Here is a 22,401-nt window from a genome sequence, read left to right as displayed (position 1 = left end):
GTCATGGCGTCGGCCCGCCCATCTCCCGGAGGGGGAAGTACGGAGGCGGGCGGGGAAGCAGGAGTTCCCGCCTGAAATTAGCGTCGGAGGCCCTTCCCAGCTGTGAGGACCATGGGGCCGCTAGCTGAGCTTGCCCTCCGCACGGAGGGACCCGGCTCGCCGTGGCTTTGATGGTCAGTAGACGCCTCTGAAAGGCGAATGGTGTAGACGGCCCTGGAGAGCTTGGCTAGGTGGAGCCCGCGGATGGGCGTGCCGCGCCTCGGCGCTCCGCTTCAGGAGCCCCTCTTCGTTTCGCGGGCGTAAGAAACTTAACCCTGAAACTGAGCTCGCTCCTCCTTACCGTTGCTTATCTAGATGCTGTTCCCGACCTGGACCCGCCTCCCTGCCTGCTCTCTTGAATTAACTACCCTTCCAGACTCTGTTAGGCGGCCACATCCTTTCTGAAACAGTATGTCCTTCCCAAAGCTAGTCCACTGTACTCTTCTTTCCTGAAAAGGCTCAACGGTTTCTTTAAAGTCTTCATGGTTGTATTGTTCTGCAAACTTGAACTTGATTACCAACCCGCAGCCAGTGGTTCCCAAATGTCAGCATCTGGGCTGGTGGTATCAGAATCCCCTGAGGAGCCCGACCCCAGATACTATGTCTGGAGTAGGGCCAAGGAATCTGCGTTTTAGCAGGCCTCCAATTTATGCCTCCTTGATTCTGAGCCAGCCCTGGATTCTTGGCTTTTTTGTCTCTTAATATTGCCTTCTATTAAGTCCTGGACGAACTCCAAACTTCTCTAGACACCCCTCCCCCCAGTCCCCAAATTCTTTTCTTTTTTTTTAATTAATTAATTTATTTTTGGCTGCGTTGGATCTTCATTGCTGCGCGCGGGCTTTCTCTAGCTGCAGCGAGCAGGGGCTGCTCTTTGTTGCGGTGCACGGGCTTCTCTTGTTGCGGAGCACGGGCTCTAGGCACGCGGGCTCAGTAGTTGTGGCTCGCGCGCTCTAGAGCGCAGGCTCAGTAGTTGTGGCGCACAGGCTTAATTGCTCCGCGGCATGTGGGATCTTCCCGGACCAGGGCTCGAGCCCGTGTCCCCTGCGTTGGCAGGCGGACTCCCAACCACTGCGCCACCAGGGAAGTCCCCACACATTCTTAAGGTCCCCACTTATGGGTTATAGTTTTCCTAAGAACTTCCAGATTTGATTAAATTATAAACTTAACCTACCAGCCTCACACCTTGGAGATTTCGATTTGAAATGGATCACCTGCCAAGCACTGAAGACTTCACACTGAGTCATAAGCATGAAAAATAGGAAACTTATGGAGAGAAATGTAGACCGGAATTTAGGGATTTGAGTGCATTGAATATAACTGACACTACTTCTGTGGCAAGATATGGGCCTCCATGTGCCCTGTAACTGGAAACCTCTCTCCCTGGAGAGAGGCTTACATAAAGCTATGATCACTATGATGCCCTTCTGAAGAACTTATTGATTGACCTCTGGCCCTGTAGGACTCGTGCTTCCCCCACCCTTGCCTTTTCCTGCCCTCCTAACTTCTAAGTATATAAATTATAGGAAAGAATTTACTATTTTCTGGGTGCAAGTTGACTTCCCAGCTGACATGCAATAGTGTGGCTTTCTCTGGGCTACCATTCACCGCTTACCCTTCCTAGTGACATATACAAATCACTAAGATAGGAAGTTCACGAATTGGGAGGACAGGGCTTTCCATCCTTCCTAAGGGAGCTCTCTGCCCATATTATACAGCTGCCTGCCTTGCTCCCAGGAAAGAACAATGCTGTGATTCCTAGGCCACCAAAAAGAAAAAAAAAAGCACAGCGTAAACACACAAAAAAGCATAGAACTTGAGTCTGAAGATCTGGAGTTCAAACCTCAGCTCTGCCAACGATTAGCTCTATGAATTTGGACAAGTCACTTCTCCAAGCATCAGTGCCCTTCATCAGCCATTTAACAGAGTACCTGGCCCACAGCGTGTGCTCAGCAATTTTTTTTTTTTTAATTTAATTTATTTATTTATTTTTGGCTGTGTTGGGTCTTCGTTTCTGTGCAAGGGCTTTGTCCAGTTGCGGCAAGTGGGGGCCGCTCTTCATCGCGGTGCGCGGGCCTCTCACTATCGCGGCCTCTCTTGTTGCGGAGCACAGGCTCCAGACGCGCAGGCTCAGTAATTGTGGCTCACGGGCCGAGTCGCTCCGCGGCACGTGAGATCTTCCCAGACCAGGGCTCGAACCCGTATCCCCTGCATTGGCAGGCAGATTCTCAACCACTGCGCCACCAGGGAAGCCCTCAGCAATTTTTTATTACTTTGTTAATACTTTCCTTTCCTGGTAGCAAAAGCATTTCAGGTAAACTAAAATTCACTTACCCTCCCCTTCTTGCTGAATTACAAGATAAAAAGTTTTAACTTTAATGCTGGCATGTATTTAAAGCAATATTGTTCTATAGACCATTTGTGGGGTCCTTAGCTCTAATGTTTTGCATCACAAATTCTGATTTTTTGCTATAAAAAGTTTAGGGTCCCAATCAGTAAACTATTTTGACTATGTAACAGCGACGCATATTTGTTTTGCAGACATGCTCTAAAAACTCCAAGGGCAAATATCCCTGACTGCCTTTTGCAGGTTGCATGACGACCCTCTTTTTGGTTCTCAGATAAGCACACTATCTGAGTGGATGCATTTTAGAAGGTGAGGGAAAGGCTGCCAAGCCCAGACACTGAGCTCTCAGCTTCGACATGCAAATCAGACTCCCAGTCAAATTTTAACAAACTGTGAGGACAGACTCTAAATGGCCTAACATTATAGCATCTAACCCCAAATCAAAAATCTATCCCATAGCTAGAAATAGAGAACACAGCAGGGGGATGAGGAAGGAAAAAAAAAAAAAACTTGTTTACACAACTTCATGTTTATTTAATTTTCTACTTTTTTGGGGGGGGTTTGGTTTTGGGGGGGCTTTTTTGGCCTCGCTGCAAGGCTTGTGGGATCTCAGTTCCCTGACCAGGGATCGAACCCGGGCCACAGCAATGAAAGCGCCAAGTCCTAACCACTGACCGCCAGGGAATTCCCTAATTTTCTACTTTTAAAGGCTTGCTTGATCTCCCTTTCCCTATAAGCCGTGTAAAGAAGAAAGGAACTTATCTTTCCAGTGGTTTTAGTAACACAGAAATGAACCTTGTTCTTTCTGCTTTAGTGGGATTGAGCTGTGATCTTCCTTCGGGGAGATGCCCTTCTGGCCACTTTATCTACTTATACCCAAGAAGTAGCCTTTTCTCCTTATGAAGATGAACGTATAAATCAACTTTAGCATTTTTAAGATACTTATTTTAAAAATCAGCAAATTATCTGTATTAAAGCACAACCATTAACCATTTTTCTCCTGTTCAATCCAGCCTGTGTTCGTTTTCTGCTGCTGCTGTAATGGCTCCTGAGGAACTGAGGCCCTCGGTCAAACAGCCCACAGGAAACTACATGAGTGAGCATCAAACCCACCCCATTGGAGCCCCAAGATGCCTGCAGGCGTGCAAGACTAAGAAGAGGACCGGCTGAGCTGCACCCACGTTTCTGACCTGCAGAGACTATGAGGTAACAAGCATAGTCGTATTAAACTGCTACATTTGGGGGTAGTTTGTACGCAGTGATAGATAACTAATACATGTCACAGTGGGTCGATGGAATCCATTGGCTTTAAAGGAAGGCTCAGTGGTGCTGGTGTTCGCTCAGGGAGACACCTGCTCTGTGTCAGTGCCCCCTCCTCTCACCCCACAGGTTAAGTGTATGTGCCTTTGGCACAAGGGCCGAATGTCTGGCTGGCTTGCCCATGAGGGAGCTGAACAGGGCTACCTGGAGCCCCCCAGCGCCTCACTGCCTGATTCGAATGCCCTCCCCTCAAGACTTGGAAGGTACAAACAACATCTCCACCCCTCTGAAAAAAAAAATGCGCCAAAGGAATCTCTGTCCAACTAAACCTTAGCTGTTCCCTAAAAGACAGAACCTTTATCCTTAAGAAGGAAAGAATGAAAGGATCTAGTCCTGTGGTCAGAGCAGGACTTTTAGAGAGCAGGGAGGCTTGAGCTTTCACTCACTGTCCAGAGCCGTGGTCTCCAAAACAAGCAGGAGAATCCACTGGAATGTGGGGAAAATATTATTTTTATCAAAAACAAGTAATTAAGCTTTACCGATATCCACTCTACAAGCTGACCCTGCGACCCTCTACGTCCATGTGGGTCAGACACACGTCAGACCAGCTTTGAGAGAATAGTCCGTAGATGAGCCCAGTGCAGAGGGCGGCAGTGGCCGCCAGCCCTTCCTTCGCTGCTGGAGTGTCACTGGGTGCTACCGTGGATTTCCAGTCCTGGTTAACAGGATGTACTTATTATATTATCTATATATTAATATTAACCGAAATTAACCCTGGGCAAATGCACAAGGGCCTGAACATTGCTCAGAAAAACCAGAATCTAAATGCTAATACGTGAGTGCAGGGGATCTTTAAGAAGAACGGCAGAGCTGATTCTGTTCCTATCTCTAGTATGTCACATTAACCATTAATCATTGTGGTTTTGTTCCTTTTACCTTATAATACAACTTAGCAAGAGGTAGGCAAAAAATATTTTAAATTGTCGAGAGGATAATTTGAGATACAGTGAAACTTGCCCTAAGCGAAGGCTGTGCCTCCAGAGATTGGCTAGTGATGATAGCACCTGTATAAAACTTATAAATTATATATGTGCACGTATATATAAATATATGCAACTTTTTACCAATAGGGCATATAATCAAAACATTTGAAACAAAACAAACAAAAAACACAATATACTGTGGGGAATTCCCTGGTGGTCCAGTGGTTAGGACTCTGTGCTTTCACTGCCGAGGGCCCGGGTTCAGTCCCCGGTCAGGGAACTAAGATCCCGCAAGCAGTGCACCAAAAAAAAACAAAATACAAAAAACATTTGGAAGCCATGGGTCTACAGGAGTCTATGACATTTTCTAACCTAGATATCAGAGTCTGGAAATAACCAGCAGGACCCACCTGATCCGGGAGTATAGAGGGTTAAGATGAGAAGAGAGAAAAACCAGAAAACAAAGTAAGTTTATTCGTCCTCCTTCAGAGAACATTTTCCCTGAAATAGAGTCTCCCTGACACCAGGCCCAGCTTCCACGACTGAACTGAGAGGACCTTCTTTCCCTTTACTTCCCCAGCTAACCCAAAGCTTTTAAAACAGATGCCTGAAACCAAATCGGAGTGAAAAGCAGTGGCAGGTCTTCCGCAATCCCAATTTTAGAATGTTCAAGCTGCCACAGGAGAGGCTGTTGGGAGTGGCCTCCAGTTGAGATGAAGCACCCACTGCTGCAGTCAGCGGGAGGTCGCTAGTCCTTGCAGAAGGAAGGGCTTTGCTGCCTCCAGGATGTCCAGTTTAGGGTCCAGTGATCGGCCAAGCCCCTCCAACACCATGATGGCAAACACAATTGAGGCAAAGTTGCTCTCAAGCTTTACCTGAAACAGAAAAACAGTGGTTCTTTCCGAAGCCCGTTGACATACAGAGAGTGTCCTGGGTAACATGTCACCGTCCACTCCCGGCCTCGTCTACCTGCCCATGTGATTTTTATCATCTACCTAACATTCTTTTCCCTACCCAGTCATTTGTCCCACCATCTCATCTACTCACCCAACCCCCCACCTACTAGAAATATTAAGGAAAATATAGGGGATGCAGTGTGTACAGCTCTTCTCTAGGGGAGGTGTGTAAGTGTGTGAATGACTTAAAAATACTAAAGTGAATAGTTTACAGCTACACCGGGAACCAGAAATCTAAATAAGGGTCATTCTTCAAAATCCACAGTAGTCTTCTTGAGACCAAGCACAACCGGCTTTGCTCAAATACAGCAGAGTTTCTTCCCCTTTGGAGCCAGGTTAATAGTAATAACAAATTACGTGGATTACCCAATTAATTCTCAAAAGTACTCTCATTATCTCCATTCAGTAGATAAGGAATCTAAGGCTCAGGGTGGCTCAGGTGGTGACTTGCTCAAGGCCTCTGGGTGAGGAAGAGTAGAGCCAGGATTTAAACCTAGAACAAGAATCTCTTTTCAGGTGGACAGAAGGTCAGGCAATGGAAGGCTGACTCTTGGGGAAATAATCTTTGTTAAAAGTAAAGGGGGGCTTCCCTGGTGGCACAGTGGTTGGGAATCTGCCTGCCAATGCAGGGGACACGGGTTCGAGCCCTGGTCTGGGAAGATCCCACATGCCGCGGAGCAACTAGGCCCGTGAGCCACAACTACTGAGCCTGCGCGTCTGGAGCCTGTGCTCCGCAGCGAGAGGCCGCGAGAGTGAGAGGCCCGCGCACCGCGATGAAGAGTGGCCCCCGCTCGCCGCAACTAGAGAAAGCCCTCGCACAGAAACGAAGACCCAACACAGCCAAAAATAAATAAATAAATAAATTTTTAAAAAAAAAAAGTAAAGGGGACTTCCCTGGTGGCGCAGTGGTTAAGAATCTGCCTGCCAATGCAGGGGACACGGGTTCAAGCCCTGGTCCGGGAAGACCCCACATGCCATGGAGCAACTAAATCTGTGCGCCACAACTACTGAGCCTGCGCTCTAAAGCCCGCGAGCCGCAACTACTGAGCCCACGTGACACAACTACTGAAGGCCAAGCGCTTAGAGCCCGTGCTCCGCAACAAGAGAAGCCCGCGCGCCGCAATGAAGAGTAGCCCCCCCGCCGCAGGTAGAGAAAGCCCGCGCCAGCAACGAAGACCCAATGCAGCCATAAATAAATATTTAAATATTTTAAAATAAATAAATAAATACGGGGTATTTGTCTCAGTTAAGGCCCAAAAACTTGTCTGGGGAGTCAGATGGCTGACCAGGAGAAAGAGGCATGTTATAAATGCACACTCATCATGGGAATGTAGAATTGTGCAGGTTATGGAAGACAGTATGGAGCTTCCCCAAAAACTAAAAAAATCCCATCTGTAAATCAACTGTACTTCAATTTAAAAGAAACTATGTGATCTAGCAATCACACTTCTGTGTAAATATCCAAAAAGGATTGAAAGCAGGATCTCAAAGAGATATTCGCACACACCTGTGTTCCCCGCAGCATTGTCCTTAGTAGCCAAGAGGTAGAAGTGGCCCAAATGTCCATCAAAGGACGCACGAATAAAGAAAATATGGTATATACATACAATGGAATATTATTGAGTCTTTAAAAAAAAAAGGCAATCCTATCACCTGCTACAAAGTGCATGAACCTCAAGAACATTACATCAAGTGAAGTAAGCTGGTCACAAAAGGACAAATACCATATGATTCTACTTATATGAGAAATCTAGAGTCATCAAAATCATGGACACAGAAAGTGGAACAGTGGTTGCCAGGGGCTGGGGGGAGAGAGACATGGGGAGTTTTTGTTCAGTAGATACAGAGTTTTAGTTTTGCAAGATGAGAAAATTCTAGAGCTCTAGCGATCTGTTACACAACTATGTGAATCTGGTTGACACTGCTGAGCTGTGCACTTGGAGATGGGTAGGGGTAAATTTTATATTATTTTTTTAACCACAATTTAAAATGTTTTGAATTGTTTTAAATTAAGTGCCTGGTGAAGCACTTGAATAGAGTGGCTGTACCCGATCGGCCCTCTCTCTGCTGTCCTGTCCTGAGAATCAGAATGACAACAGCAAACATCTAAAGCGCTGGTAACCGTTGTGTCCCACGCAGTGTGTGAGGAAGGCTGTGTGCCAATGGGAGCACCGGAGGCCGGAGAACAAAGCAGCTGGGAGTGGGGCCCCGCGGTCGGGCTGCGGGCACGGGTTCGGGCACTACCATGGGGGCCACCTGGCCGGGGGCGAGTTGCTCGGTGCCGGCCTCGAGGAATGTTGCGGGGATTAAATCAGATACTAATAAATGTTACACAGCTAAATTAGGTGCGTAGAGGGGAGTCACGGCACACCGCTACCGTTGTCACGGCCTCATCCGGCCCTCCCAGCGGCCCCGGGGAGACTTGGAGAGGCTTGAGCAGGTCAGAGCTGGTGGGCGCAGAGCTGGCTGTGAGCCTCACCCTCCGGCTCCCCGTCCCGTGCAACTGAACTCCCGGGAGTGTGTGTTCATTCCCAGTTCTCTCCAAGCCAGCCCCCTAGCAATGATTAAAGCTTTCCCCAATCCTAAGGTGATATTTAAGTCATTTTTAAAATGGAACCTGTCAAAAGTTTTGGAAAGCATAAAGTTTTTCACCAAAAACCCCACCAATGTGGGATCACAACATGACCAAGGAAAGATCTTGCCGGATGTCAAGAAACAGAAACAGCACTCTTCACCACAGGGATTGGTGCATGCAACGTTTTCAAAAATGAGATCTCACATAAGAAAAGTACCTGTCACCACCCTGAGGCCACCCGCCTTCCCCAGAGCCCTCCCCTCCTGCCTGACCAGAGGGCGGGCGAGCTCTCCACCCAGGCCTCACCTTGTGAGTCATCAGCAACTTAAAGACATTCGAGAGAAGGATGGAAACTTGAATCTGGAAAACAGAATAAAGAGTCTGCAGAGGCTGCAGAGCCCCCGGGAACCCCTTCTCCCTTGCCGGCCCCATCCCACGTCCATACACACGCACGCACGCACGCGCACACACACACACCAGTGAGCAGAAACAGACTGCCTGACAAATCCCAGAAAGGACTGCACGCACGCAAGCCCAACTTCCGCCTCACAGCTGAGTTCAAAGACCCCTCGGAAGGACCAGCCTGGAGGCCTCTACCCCGGCACTCCCGGCACACACAGACATCACGTGGGAATAAATAAGACAGGCAGCGCCGGGGGCCAGCTGCCGCTCCTCACTGCCAGTGGGCCACCTCTTGTTCTGACTCGCTCCAGCTAGTGTGGACTTGGGAATGAACTTAGGAAGAAAACTCAAGTTTGTCAGAACTGTGTGCAGCATACCAAGTGGGCTCTGCTGCAGGTCTAAATAGAGGACGTGAACATTCGGTATGTCCTCTGTCTGCTCAGGGGCCTCAGTCCTCCCTCGCCCCACCCCCATGCTCCGCTGAGCTCCACGGAGATAAAGCAGCAGAACAGCTGACCCCCAGTCTGGGCAGGGCAGGTACGCAGCACTACATATGTCACCGTCCCAGCAGCCACCCAGGAGAGCCTGGTCAAGGAGCCACTCTTGAAAGCCGGGATTCCAGAGGGCCGCCTCACACCTCAAAGATGTGGGCAGAGGAAAAGGTTTGTTCTTTATCTGCCTTAAAACCCAAGCCCCTCGAGACCTCCCCCCATGAAGAGGTCTCCCTTAGACCTGTGGTTTGCTGTGTCCAAGGGCAAGGTCAGTAAACACCCCAAGGCCCCTGTCCCTGGAGTGGCCTGCTTACCTTTTCCAGGGTGATGGTGTTCTTCCTGGCCTGGGTCACCAGCCTGGCCATCTCAGCCTTAAATCCCTCCACATCCTTGCACTCACTGGCCCGGGCATGATGCAGGATGAGCTCAGCCACTCTTTGGCCCTGGAAGACGCAAAAGAAGAAAACTTGGTAGAGTCAAGAGGGCACAAAACTAGATGCTCTGCCCAAACTTCTTTGTATCCTAGTTGTTTCCACCCCAAATTTTCTACCACCCTGCTTTTGGCCACCCATCCTTTTTTAGCTTTACCTCCCCGCCCCGCCATACCTGGTAAACAGTCAAGGTCTTTTGCAGCTTGTCTTGGGCAGGGGGGCCCCACCTATACTCAGCGCAGTCAAGGAAAGCAGGTGCACTGTCTCCTTTGCCTCCAAGGCCACCCAGGCCCAGCAGCAAAGCCAGTGCCTGCTACGCGGCACTACCGACCAACCCGCCTGCCCCAGAGCCACCAGGACCGGCCGCCAGGCTGGACCAGCCACACCATCCTCGAGGGCGGTCTTCCCGCCCGAACGGAATTCCCTGCTCACGGCTGACCCGGCCTCTGTGCTCCAGCCGTCTTGCTCCTCCTCCACCCAGGAAGCCCCTGATCAAAGAGCCTCCATGGTCTCCCCAGCACCCACGCAGCCCCGGCGGTCACAGCCCAGGAGCCAAGCTCCTCCTCCTCGGCCGTGACCTTCTTCTTCTGCCCAAACCTGTGCAGAGGAGCACCTCCCGCCCCCTCACCCGCCACTGCACCTCAGTGTTGAACCTCGGCCCGGGAGATGCTTTCCAACTGGCTCAGGCTCAAGCCTCTGGTCTGCCCCCTCAGAAGCCTCCTAAGCAGGGGTTCCTCTGAATTTTGCCTTTTCCTCCAGCTTTCTCTTTCCCAGGGTCTTTCTTGCTGGAGAATTCACGGTCACCCTTGATGTGGCACTTTACGTTGACTCAGTAGAGGCTTTGCTGAGTCCCTTTTGCTAAATAATAATTCTCAACCACTGGAGCCCCTCAGAGGCACAGGGTGGGGGGTTAAAACCACTTATGTCCCGTACCCCCGCGCCAATCAGGTGTCTTCCCACACCTGGAGAATAAGTTCCCTGAGCTGCTGCTTCTCACCAGCCCCACCTTCTCGCAGCAAATGGCACAGACCAGGGCGGCTGTTATTCAGTCAAGAAGCTAGCGTTCCCAGGGCCCAACTGTACACTTACTGAGGAAGGAAGAGAGGCCACCAGAAGAACAGCATTTGGGAAGGAGGCGTGCCTTCCCATCATTCCAAACCATGAGCCGCTCGAACAGGCCCGTTCTGACTACAGAGCCTTAGGCAGCTTCATTTCCCTGCTCCTCTTCCTTCTCCCTCCTTCCTCTCTCTGCTGCACCCATTTCCATCAGGAGCACCCTTGGCAAACACCGGCATTTACAAGAATGACAAACGCTGAGGAGCCCCAAGGTTCCCAAGGGCCTAAAAAATTCAGCCCCAACTCCCGAGGGCCCGGCGGGTCTCACCTGCCCCATCACCACGGCCATGAAGACTTCCCGGAAGTTCCTCAGGTCGGCAGCCTGCAGCTCGGCCACAATACCGGCGTCCAGAAGCACCAGGCACAGCGGGCACCGGGCAGGCGTCACAGCCACCGCCAGTGCGTCACAGACATCTACCTGCTGAGGCTGCGCCTCTTGGCTCTTGGGAAGACCGTCGGCGCCCTGGACCAGGATGTTCCCAGGGTGAAGGTCCGCATGGACAAAGTTGTCCACAAATATCTGGGAAGAGATCAGAGCTACTCTAGGCTAAGTCAACCTCACCATCCCATCACCACGAGGCCACATGTGGAAAAGCTTCCAGGGTGACGGCGAGTTCCCGAGGATGAATTACAAGGCAGAGAGGTGTGCGTTTTATAAAGCCTCAGGGCTTGATATCATCGATTCAGAATTTGTACAGGGACAAGCCAGGTTGATGTTTTCAAGAGAAAGTTTATTTTCAAAGTAAAGAGCATTAAAAATGACCATAGGGGAACATGATCAAAGACCAAACCGCATTTCAAGAGACTTATTTTTACTCTATGAGTTGAGCAATTAATATTCAAATTAAAAATTATCTAGTCATTGTTGACAGATTTTCCCCAAATCTCTCAGTTCTTAGAATTCATGTAACTTCCTTTCTTTAAAAATATTTCATAAATCAGACTTCACCTCCATTACCTCCATCCGTCCACATAATGAAGTCTAAACAGTGATCCTGACAACCGTACTGGCACATGGAATCGGGGAGGCTGGGAGAAATGGCTTTGAACCTGCTAAGCAGGAAAGAAAGCCCCAGGGACTGTGATGGAGGGAAAGTCAGGCGTGACTTTGTGGAACAGGAATCCGCCTGCTGTGAAAGATCAGAGAAACCACCAGCAATCCTTCTATGAGGGGAAGGAGAGACCCGGGGCAGAGGTACAGAACAGCTGCTGCTGGAGGGGCTCCCGGGGGACTCCTTCCTCCTACTGGATGCAGGCCGAAGACCCCATCCCTCATGGTGGTCATGGCAGCAGGTCACAGAGCGACCCTTCTAGTCCAGATCCTGGCTCTGCTGGAGGTAAGGGAGGCTGCTATCCTGGTGAAAATCCCGGGAACTGAGGAAGCCGGGGCCTGCACACCTGTAGGATACGGTCACCAAAGGCTAGCTGACCCCCGACCCTGGGACAGAACCTCCTGGCACCTTGCTGTCAGCTGAGCCCCCAGGGTCCTTGATCCCACAAGCTGGAAGCCCCCCGTGATCTCCCGACTCCTGAGCGCTGCTCAGCACTGCTTCTCCCCTAGCTACTCCCCCCCTGAGCCCTCCCCTCTGGCCCACGGTGCGCCTCGGAGCCCTGTTACCGGGGACAAAGTCCTCTCCCCACTGAGCTTCCACTGCGCTGACAGTGGAAACCCAGCTCTCCAGCGACAACCCCACTTCTCCAGGAGCCCCTTGGGTGAGGGCTACCTATTCTCGATACCCACGCACCCCAGGGCTGGAGGTGAAGTCAGAGCCACTCAACCACCACCCCCTCTCACCCTGAGCCCTCTCCAGGAGTGTCTGGCTTACAGCCTCCTGTGCTGTCCACCTGCACCACACCACCGTCCGGCTCAGAACGCCCATTCTCACCTCCGCCCCACTTCTGCCACCTGCCTGGCCCTCACGGCTCCACCTTGGTTACCTGGTTTCTTTCCTCCTACTCTCTGACCACATGCCTGGTTCCTTCCTACCCCGATTCTGCACCCCCAGACCTGGGCACTCGTCCTCACTATGCATCCTAGACCAGCCGTCTCTGCCTCGACCACTCTCTTCTGTGCCAACCACCAGGAAGACCTCAGACCCTCGACAATCTCAGTATCTTCTTTTTTTTTTTTTTTTTTTTAATTTATTTATTTTTACTTATTATTTTTGGCTGTGTTCGGTCTTTGTTGCCGTGCGCAGGCTTTCTCTAGTCGCAGCGAGCGGGGGCTACTCTTCGTTGTGGTACGCGGGCTTCTCATTGCGGTAGCTTCTCTTGTTGCAGAGCACAGGCTCTAGAGCGCGCGGGCTCAGTAGTTGTGGCTCGTGGGCTCTAGAGCGCAGGCTCAGTAGTTGTGGCTCACAGGCTTAGTTGCTCCGTGGCATGTGGGATCTTCCCGGACCAGGGCTTGAACCCGTGTCCCCTGCATTGGCAGGCGGATTCTTAACCACTGCGCCACCAGGGAAGCCCACGTATCTTCTTTCTTTGCTCCTACACGTGAGCTGCTAACGATGCTGGGTTCCTGCTGTTACTACTCGTGATGAAATAACTGATATTGCTTTGGGCTCACTGTAGCCTTTTTTGAGTGTCAACTCATTAATAATTATTGTCAGGCCATCCTCTCCAAGGAGACAGCTAGACTTCCTTCACATCCTGGAGGAGATGGCGCCACTTCCTGAACAAATCCTGGGGCTGGGACGGCCCATCCTAAATGACCCTCGGGTACCCGTACTTAACCCACTTATTTAGCATCGCCTGTCTTCCCACTGAACAGGAATGTTCCCTGCACATTGTTGTCATGTCTCTTTTGCTCACAACTGTAAATCCAGCACTTAATTCAGTGTGTGGCACGTAGCAGGTGCTCAACAAATACTTGCTGAATGAATGAATGAAATAGCATGTAACACCTGAGGTTGTCTTTGGCTGTTTGTCTAAACTGTAGGCAAGTCGGGCGGGGCCTGGGTCTCCCTCCCCACTCTTGCACAGAGACACAGCGCATGACACGGAGAAAGTGCTCAACAGAAAGCTGTAGAAGAAGGCGCGTTTGGGTCAGCTCGGCTATCTCTAGAGCTGACCCTCTCCAGCCAGTGGCCGGTTGCTTGGCCGAGCAGGGTCCCCCGCCTCCCACACACAATTCCACCGCGTGCCAGCTAAGCGCCCGCCCTGCCGTGAACTCACCATCTTCAGGAGCATGTTGATCCCCAGCCGCGCAATCTTCCTCTTCACGTCCACGGGAATCCCTGCTTGCTGGTAACTAGACACAGGCACACTCTCCTGGGGGAAGATCGGGGAGAGAACAGCTTTAGCCTGCACAGCCCGCGACTGCCTCGCTCCTCATCTCCACGGGGACACACCCGCACGGCCTTCCCACTGATTGGGAAGTGACCCGGAGAGGTTTTCCTTTCTTAGAGCCCCTATGAATCTGTTACCCACAAGATAATTTTAACCTATTTACACTTCCCTTCTACGATACGTATCAACAAGTCCCATAGGTTTACTAGGGAGGAAATCCATTGACTGCCACCCACAGGTAAGAAGAGGCTTTGCTGTCAGGGTGAGCTTGTTTCTGATCAAGAATCAGCCAATAGGGACATGAATGAGCTCTGTGACCTCACTGGAGGGAAAAGAAAAGGAAGAGAGAAGAAAGGGGAGCCAGTCAGTACGCATTTCGTATAGGTTATTTAACTGTCAAAGCAGCCTATTGTGATAGATCTTGTTATCCCTAATTAACAAATAAAAGAACTAAAGCCCAGAGAGTTTAAGTAACTTGCTCAAAGTCACACAACTAGTAACAGTGGGTCATTCACGTCACTCCTCTGGATCTCATTACCATCTTTACAAAGGAGACTGAACCAGGAGACAGCTAAGGCCATGACAGGAATACTTGTTGAGCACTTTCTCTGTGTTGAGCACTTTCGCTGTGCAGTCTCTGTGCAGAGGGCATTTTGCATTCAATGTGTCATTGACTTTTGGGACAACCCTACGAGGCAGGAAGGGTTGCCTGCTGTTGTACAGGAGGGAACTGAAGCCAGCCAGCGAATACAGTGGCAGAGCAGACCTCCAAATCCAGAAAGTCTGAGGCCAGGGCCAGGCTCTCAGCCACCTTGCTACACTGCCTTCCACCCTCAGGCATATCCAGACCCCTCTCAGTTTTACAGGCAGTAATCACATGCTCTCTTGGCTTTTGTCTTTTCCAACTCAGGCCTTCCTGTGAAGGGGAGACGACCTGACTATGAGCAAAAGGCGCGGCCAGGGGAAGCTCTCAGTCTTACTTCATACGTTTCCACCAAGACATCCCTGGTGACAAAGGGACGCAGAGGGGTGGGGAATTTGACAGAGTTCACATTCAGGAAGTTGCATTGGAAGTGTTCTAGATTCCGAGCTTCATAACGCAGGTCGATCTACAGGGAAATGGAGAGAAGAGGTGAGGGAAGGGGTAGTCTGGGCCCAGGGACAGCAAAATCTGAACCCCCCAAGAGCTAGCAAGTCCCGCGATTCACCTGCCTTCCCCACCTACTCTCCTGCAGAACTCCCAAGAAACTCAGGCTGCCCCAGAAGTCTCGAGCCCCATCCCTAAGCCCACGACGTGAACTCCAAGCTGCAGACAGCAGACACGCTGGAGGACTTGTCTAAACTGAATTTACGTTCACCCTGCCCCCAGTCACCTGCGAGTCACTGCAGATTACACCTTCTCTCTTACCCTCCACACCCATGGGAGACTCAGTGCCATCAACTCTGCAGCCCTCACCACTCTCAGATCTGTTCCCCTTTTCCATCCCACTGTTCCTTCCACGGTGACTCAAAACCAGTCACCTGAACCCTAACAGAGGTGTCCTAGTTGGGCCCCCTGTCCCCCATCTTCCCTCTCTCCAGTCCGTGTGCTGGTGTCCCCCCACCCCACCTGCAGGATGGAGTCTGCATTCATTAGGATGACGTCCAAGGTGGGCCATGGTTTGGCCCCTGCTTCTCTCTCCAGGTCCATCTCTTGGGGCGCCTCCTCCTTCCTCTACTGCCCAAAACTCCAGCTGCACCCAATCTGCAGAGTGCTGAACATCTCAGCCTGCCAGACGCCTCCCCTCTCAGTGCCTTGTTTACTCCCCCTGACTGGAATGTTCTTCCCTCATTTGGGCCAACTGCAAACACTCCCCTTTGGAGAATCAGCGCAAGCCTAGGGAGCCTGGACCCTCAGGGTGGAATGACCACTTCCCCTCTTGAGCCTCAGCTGAACCCGACTGAACCTGTAGAGACTCCTATTGTAACTCGTGCTTTTTCTCCAAATATTTCACATCAGCCCTCCTCCTCCTACTATATATTCCTTGAGGACAGGAAAACCTCACTTGTTTTCTTAGTTCACCAGCTTCTAACACAGTTCTTAATACACGTTACATGAATTTATAAATGAACATACACCCCCTACATACACCCAGACTCTAAGATTTCAAGGCTGGGAACGTGATCGGACCATTGAGAGCTACAGCTGGTAGGAAGAGTTGATTTTTGAGACAAATGGGGTGGGCTATAGAGGTCTGAGCTTCAAGTGATGGGATCCCATGATGCCTATCAGACTTCTCAAAGGGGAGCTGAAGCTCAGGTGGGTGGTAGAACTGAGAGTGATTAATGCCAAGACGGGTGTCAGAAAAGAAGTTATTTTTCTCTGTTTCAATTTTCTTTTATTATCGAAACTACACAACTCCATAGCATAAAGCAAAGCTTTTTAAATGTTAAAACGCATTCCTGGGGCTTAAAACCCTAAATCAGAGGACATAAATGAAGACTTGGCACAGTGCTTCTGAAAGCCTGCCAATTTCTGTGCCAACCGCCGGGAAGCCAGCACAGATGCCTCCTTGGAGCCCTGAGAGCCTCCAGCATGTTTACCAAGTCTGGCTACTTAAACGGGTGTCCCAAGGGCCCTGGACAAGGAGGAGGTCCTTGTCTACTCATTAAGCCCCGGAAACAAAGCAAAACAAAGGCACAGTGTGTGACTTAGCAAATTCTTCTTCTCCTTCTGGAGTTCGGCCATTGATTGTGGCACAGATAATGCTATATGTTCCACCAGACTCATTTCATTTTCATCCCAGTCACTAAGGAAGACCGCCGTCCCCGAGCTCCTTTGTAGTTACACTGGGCCCGTGTGATTAAAGCTCTGACCTGTAGACTGGGAAGAAGTGATATATATCACTTCCAGACCTGGCCGCAGAATCCTTTACGTGACCCTCCATGGTCTCTCTCCCCATTCCACACTGACCCCAGATGACAAATTTGGGAGGAAACTGGGTCCCTGAATAACTGTGGAGTAGAGCTCCCACTCACTCCCTCAGTTCACCTGCATGGAGCTTTCATATAAGCAAAAAATAACATTGTTGCATTAAGTCACTGAGATTTGGATATTCTTTGTTATATCAGCTAGCATCACCGATCCTGACTAATATACTACATTAGCCACAACACACTGGGAAAATACTCATCCATTCAGCATTTACTAAGCAGCTGCTAATGGCAAAAACTGTTGTGTGCTATTTACAACTGAGGGAAAGAGAATTCACCTGTTGCACCATGAGCTTCTCAAATTCCTCCACAATCTCAGGCAAGCTGAGCCACTTGATTCCTGGCAAAAGTGCAAGGACTCGGCTGCCCATCTTCATCAGCAGCAGGTCCATCTGCACCTGAGCAAGCAGGCCAGGGTGCAACACCTGCCAAAAAGAGGCACAGTGAGACAGGAGGGATCAATCAGGAGGGCACGTCCACCCAGCCAGGGCTGGGTCCCACCGTCAAAGGAGAGTCAGCAGGCTTCTCATCAGAGCAAAGGGGAAGCAGTCCCAACGCCCAGGATGCTCCTGCCTTCCTCCCTTTGTGTCTTCCCGAGGAGACTCAGAGGGCAGCTCCCCTGCATGGCACTCAGCTTTGCTGGGAAGAATAGGTGGGCTTCTCCTTCCAAATACATTAAGTTTAGATCAGTGACTCCTAAACATTAGCGAGCATAAAAGTCACCGTGGGTTGCTTGGTGAAAATGTGGACTCCCAGATCTCCTCCAAGACCTACTGAATCAGGGACTTCCCTGGTGGTCTAGCGGTTAAGACTCCACACTCCCAAGGCAGGGGGCCCGGGATTGATCCCTGATCAGGGAACTAGATCCCACATGCTGCAACTAAGAGCCTACGTGCTGCAACTAAGACCCAGCGCAGCCAAATAAATAAATAAATAAATATTTAAAAAAAGAAAAAGACGTACTGAATCAGACTGGCTGGAAGGGGAGCTGGGAATCTGCATTTTACTGAGTGTACAGGTAGCTGATTCAGGTGGTCCAAAGCCTGCAAAATACTGCTCTAGAGTCACAGAACTCCAGAGGTGGGATGGAAAGAGTTCAAACTCCAGTTCTGCAACCCATTTCCTGTATGAAACTGGACAAGCTGCGCAACTTCTCTCAGCCTCCTGTTCTATCATTTAAAACATGCAGATAGGGGACTTCCCTGGTGGTCCAGTGGTTAAGACTCTATGCTTCCAATGCAGGGGGGCGCCGGTTCGATCCCTGGTTAGGGAACCAAGATCCCACACGCTGCATGGAATGGCCAAAACAACAAACAAAAAAAACTCATGCAGACGATAGCCCCTACCTCCACCTCAAATCGTTTTAGGAATAAAGTGGAGTATAAATAAAGGTATAAGAAAAACAAATGCCTATCTCGGGCATCTAATAAAGATTAAACAATGCATCTGACGTGACGGGCATGTTTCCTGGTATACAGCAGGCATCCACTCCTTTTGTATCCCACAGAGCAGAGGGAACCTTCGAGATATTTTGGACCAGTGTTTCCTAAGTGTGCCTAATGATGAGAATCATTTGCAGCATTTATAAAAAGCCAGGCCCAGGCTCTTCCCTTGGAAAGTATGACTCAGTAGGTCTGAGTGAGGCACCCTTGGGAGGGTTTTATCTGAGGGGGTAAAAGAGAGCACCGGGGTATTTGCTACTAGCATCTGCCAGTTCTCCTGGGGACGTGCTGAACAGGGGTGGAAAGGTGTGGAGAGAAGAGTTGATGGAGCCCCAGGAAGGGGTGATTGGAAATAAAGAGAGAAGGAAGCCACTTCTGTAAAATGAACACCACCCTCTTGGGCTCACCACAGCACACCTAACACAGTCTGTCTCCGATCTGTCCTGACCCCAGAGCAGGAGGTCAGCTGAATGGTGGGTCCTCCACCCACAGCGGCAGCCAACTCCAAACCCTCTTCATTTTCCTCTTTCAGACCATTCGCATCACCACTCCTTCAAGCCAAGAAATCAAACAGCTTGCGCATCATAGGCACTCAGAGAATGGTCAAGCTAAAAGAAATCAATGGAAGGCAATGTGGGGTGACTTGCAAAGGGGGACTTCCTGATCTGGGCAGCTCCGTGGAGTCGGTGAGATTTTAGAGATGGGAAGGGCCTGGCTGCAAACATCGGAACACTTACTTTCACAGCCACGGGGATGAGGTGATCTGGCTGTGGTCCATGGGCGAGTCCCGAAGCCTGAGACAAGACTGCATTTGATCCAACCAGGTCAGCTTTAGGGAAGAGCAGCCTTTCTAGAAATGACTGGTCGGCAAGACTTCCGTGAGGCCTCCACGCCTTCCCCAAGTGTCCAGGGAGCTCTCCCAGCCCCCGGACTTTCCCAGCTTCCGAAGAAAGCTGCAGTCTGGAGGCCGTGGCCAGTCTCCGGATGCTGTCATTCTCCAGGAAGGCAGGATTGGCACGTGCTTTGTATACTTGGGCCACGCAGCCGGAACCCACAGGCTCCTGCTTCTCAAACCAAAGGACCCTCCCCCAGTCCTCTCCGAAGGCCTGCCGTAGGAAGTGTTCAGTGTGGGTCCAAGGATGGGGCGTTACCTGGACGTGCAGCTTGGAGAACTGCGCACAGAAAGCCTCTGAGAAGAGATCACGCCGGGTGCTGGCCCACTGGCCGAGTTTGATGTACGTTGGACCGGAGGTCTCGGTGGCTTTCAGAAGCAGGTGGAGCCAGAGCCTGGAGACACTGGGAGCCAGGTAGGTGAGGGGGTAGAGTAGAAGGAGGGGGAAGAATTTCACCAAGAGCGCCCCCGCCCGGAGCCAGATCCGCAAGTGCAGAAGGAGGCAGCCTAGCCGCCGCTCCGGGGGGACTCTCTCCAGTGGCCCGTTTTCAGCCAGGTCACTCCAACTGGTCCTTTGCCGACACAAGCTCTCCGGGGCTCCCTTGCCAATGTCCTCAGAGGCTGAGATGAGTTTGGGCAAAGTGCCAAGCAGAAGCCAACAAAGTCTAGCCTTGCGACGGCACCCAGAGGGTCTCAGAAGGCCGAGGTCCTTTCTGAGCTCCAAGCCCCTTAGGTGCGACAAGCAGACCCTGACAGAGAAGCGCCAGGGGGTCACCATGCTCTCCCAGAGGTCGCGGTCCAGGCTGCCTGCCTCCACTTAAGGAGCACCCATTTTCGTTCCTTCTTTCCGCAAGGCTGGCCTGAGTCGGGGCCCCAGCTGAGTATTCCACTTGAAAGCGAGGCAGCTGTGAGACGCGGGGCGCTCAGACCTCGCCTCGCATGTGCAGCCTCTGCTGGGTCCTGCTGCGAGTCCCGCCTCCGCAGGGCCGCCCAGCCCCGCGGGCCCGCAACCCTGCCCCGCCTCCGCCGCAGGAGGGCTGGCCCATCTGTCCCAGCTCCCTCCCGGGTACCTCGCCGGGGCCTGAGGCCCGAGGGCTTTCAGGACTGAGCGCCGGAAGGGCCAAGCCAGGCCCAGGTCGGGGAGGTGACCCGCGCGAGGTGGCCGCGCGGGTGGAGACAGAGCCGGGCGACCGCAGGGTCACCGCGCACGCCGGCCGGCGCGCAGAGGGGCTGCGCGGGGTGGGGCTGGGGCGACCGTGCGGAGGGCCGCGGCGCCGAGAGCCCAGGTTGGGGTGAGGAAGGGCCAGGCGGGGCGAGGCGTGGAGAGCTGGGGCGGGGGTCGGGGGCAGTGCGGACGGCCGAGGACCCGGGCACTGAGTATGGGGTGGGGAGGAGTCGGGCGGGGTTGTAGAGAGCCGAGTCCCCGCGCGCGGTGGGGGTCCGGGCGCCAAGGGCGTGGAAGAGGCGCGGAGGGCCGGGGATCAGAGGGTCGGGGATCGGGGCGCGGAGGGCCGGGTATCAGAGGGTCGGGGATCGGGGCGCCGAGGGCCGGGGATCGGGGCGCCGAGGGCCGGAGATCGGGGTGCCGAGGGGCGGGGATCGGGCCGCGGAGGACCGGGAGTCCGGGCGCGGAGGACCCGGGATCCGGGCGCAGAGGGCCGGGGATCCGGCCGCGGAGGCCGCGCGATCCGCGTCTTCCGGGACCGCCCGCCCGCAGGCTCGGGGACCGCCCCTTAAAGCCGACGCGAGCCGGACTGCGGCCCAGGCTCACCCGGCCCTCGCGTCTTGGAGTCCCAGAAATAGAATTAACCCAAAACGCCAACGTGCCCTCCACGCCCCCTCTCCCCGCTGCGCGTCTGTCTCTCCACTGACATCCTTAGCTTTCCTTACAAAGAGCGCGGAAACGCGGAAACGCTGGGTGAACTGAAAGCCGGTTCCGGAACACGGGTCTGGTTTTCAACTGAGCGGGAAGGGAGGGGGTGGGGGGTGAGGGCGGGGGTTGGGAGTGTTGTCCTTGGACGGCTGGAGTCCCTGGCTGCCCCGATTTGGGGAACGTGTTTGGACCTTGGGGAGTGGCTCCGGAAAGAACATTCATTCATTCAACCAATACTTATTAAGCCCCAGTATTTCTTAAACTCAGTCCAGTATTTATCGAGGCTCAATAATATCTATCGTGCTAGGTCCTGGGGACAAGGAGACACATACTGACCTTACAGACTCATCACTTATGAGGAAGACCCCACGGTGAAGGAAATGAAGAAGGGGGAGACATAAGATGGCAGCTACTTGGAAGAGGAAAGGAGAGGCTTGGTGGTGGGAGGGTGTTCGGTCTCAGAAAGAATAAAGCCCCCAGATGGAAGGTATTTGGTGTGAGGTTTTGGGGGAGTTTGTTTTTTTAACCTTGAAGAACCAAAGGAAGGTCAGCTACCTCTAGAGAGCAAAGAAGAGCAGAACAGAGCTTGGAAATCAGCCAACACAGCCAGGGAGGGCCCAGTGGTCTTATGCTCTGCTCTTTGGGGCTTAGGAGGCTGCCCTGTGCTGGGGTACCACAGTCACCTCTACATACATGACCCTTTATCTCCACGAGGGTGACAGGCTTCCACAGAAGTCTGCCAGGGCCTCACTAGTGGAAGGGCCCTGGGGAGGGAAACAAGGTCGTGGCCCATGCCTGCTCCTGGAAGTGTGACTGCCACTCACAGCCTAAGAAGTGCTGGAAATGTGGGAACTCCTGCACTGCTAACTAATAATCCATATCCCATTTCCGCAAGATGCGGCAGACCCTTTTAAAGTTCCCTAGACAGAAGTCATACCTACCACCACTGGTTTCAAATACGGCCAGCTATTAATTATGCCCTCCCAGCTTCCTCTGATTTATTTATCCGCTCTGTCCCAAAGGTGTAAAATATTCTTGTATGACTCTGATTCACCGAAGGGCTTATTGAGGACTTAATCTGAAACCAGAGTCTCTGGGTTCTAGCCCCCTAATTAAGAGGTAACCACACGAGTGGACACCTCTATGTGCTGCGGGAAGATGGCCGAACAGGTGACCAAGTCGGTGCTGTTCGTGTGTCTGGGTTACCAAAGAAGACTTTGCCGCATTTGATGATATGCTATGTATGGATGACAGCAACCTGAGAGACTTGAATAGAAAAAGTAATCAAGTTAAAAACTGCAGAGCGAAAATTGAACTACTTGGGAGCTATGATCCA

The 22,401-nt window shown here is 51.9% G+C and overlaps 1 protein-coding gene and 1 long non-coding RNA gene across 2 annotated transcripts; one reads left to right on the top strand and one right to left on the bottom strand.

The window, feature by feature from the left end:
• Window positions 1-45: 45 nt before the first annotated feature.
• LOC137768203 (uncharacterized) lies at window positions 46-19,099 on the top strand. Its single transcript, XR_011074728.1, has 3 exons — window positions 46-173; window positions 3,397-3,589; window positions 18,833-19,099. It is a non-coding gene; the product is annotated as an uncharacterized lncRNA (long non-coding RNA).
• ADCK2 (aarF domain containing kinase 2) lies at window positions 5,081-20,700 on the bottom strand. Its single transcript, XM_068549575.1, has 8 exons — window positions 19,038-20,700; window positions 17,137-17,283; window positions 14,866-14,994; window positions 13,772-13,867; window positions 10,866-11,117; window positions 9,365-9,493; window positions 8,464-8,517; window positions 5,081-5,501 (listed from the first exon to the last, which is right to left on the bottom strand). The coding sequence occupies exons 1-8, from the start codon at window positions 19,968-19,970 to the stop codon at window positions 5,361-5,363; spliced, it is 1,881 nt and encodes a 626-aa protein (XP_068405676.1). The 5' UTR covers window positions 19,971-20,700; the 3' UTR covers window positions 5,081-5,360.
• Window positions 20,701-22,401: the final 1,701 nt, after the last annotated feature.

The sequence above is a fragment of the Eschrichtius robustus genome, chromosome 8 (assembly GCF_028021215.1).
Source record: "Eschrichtius robustus isolate mEscRob2 chromosome 8, mEscRob2.pri, whole genome shotgun sequence".
Lineage (NCBI taxonomy): Eukaryota > Metazoa > Chordata > Mammalia > Artiodactyla > Eschrichtiidae > Eschrichtius > Eschrichtius robustus.
This window is presented reverse-complemented; position numbering and strand designations above follow the sequence as displayed.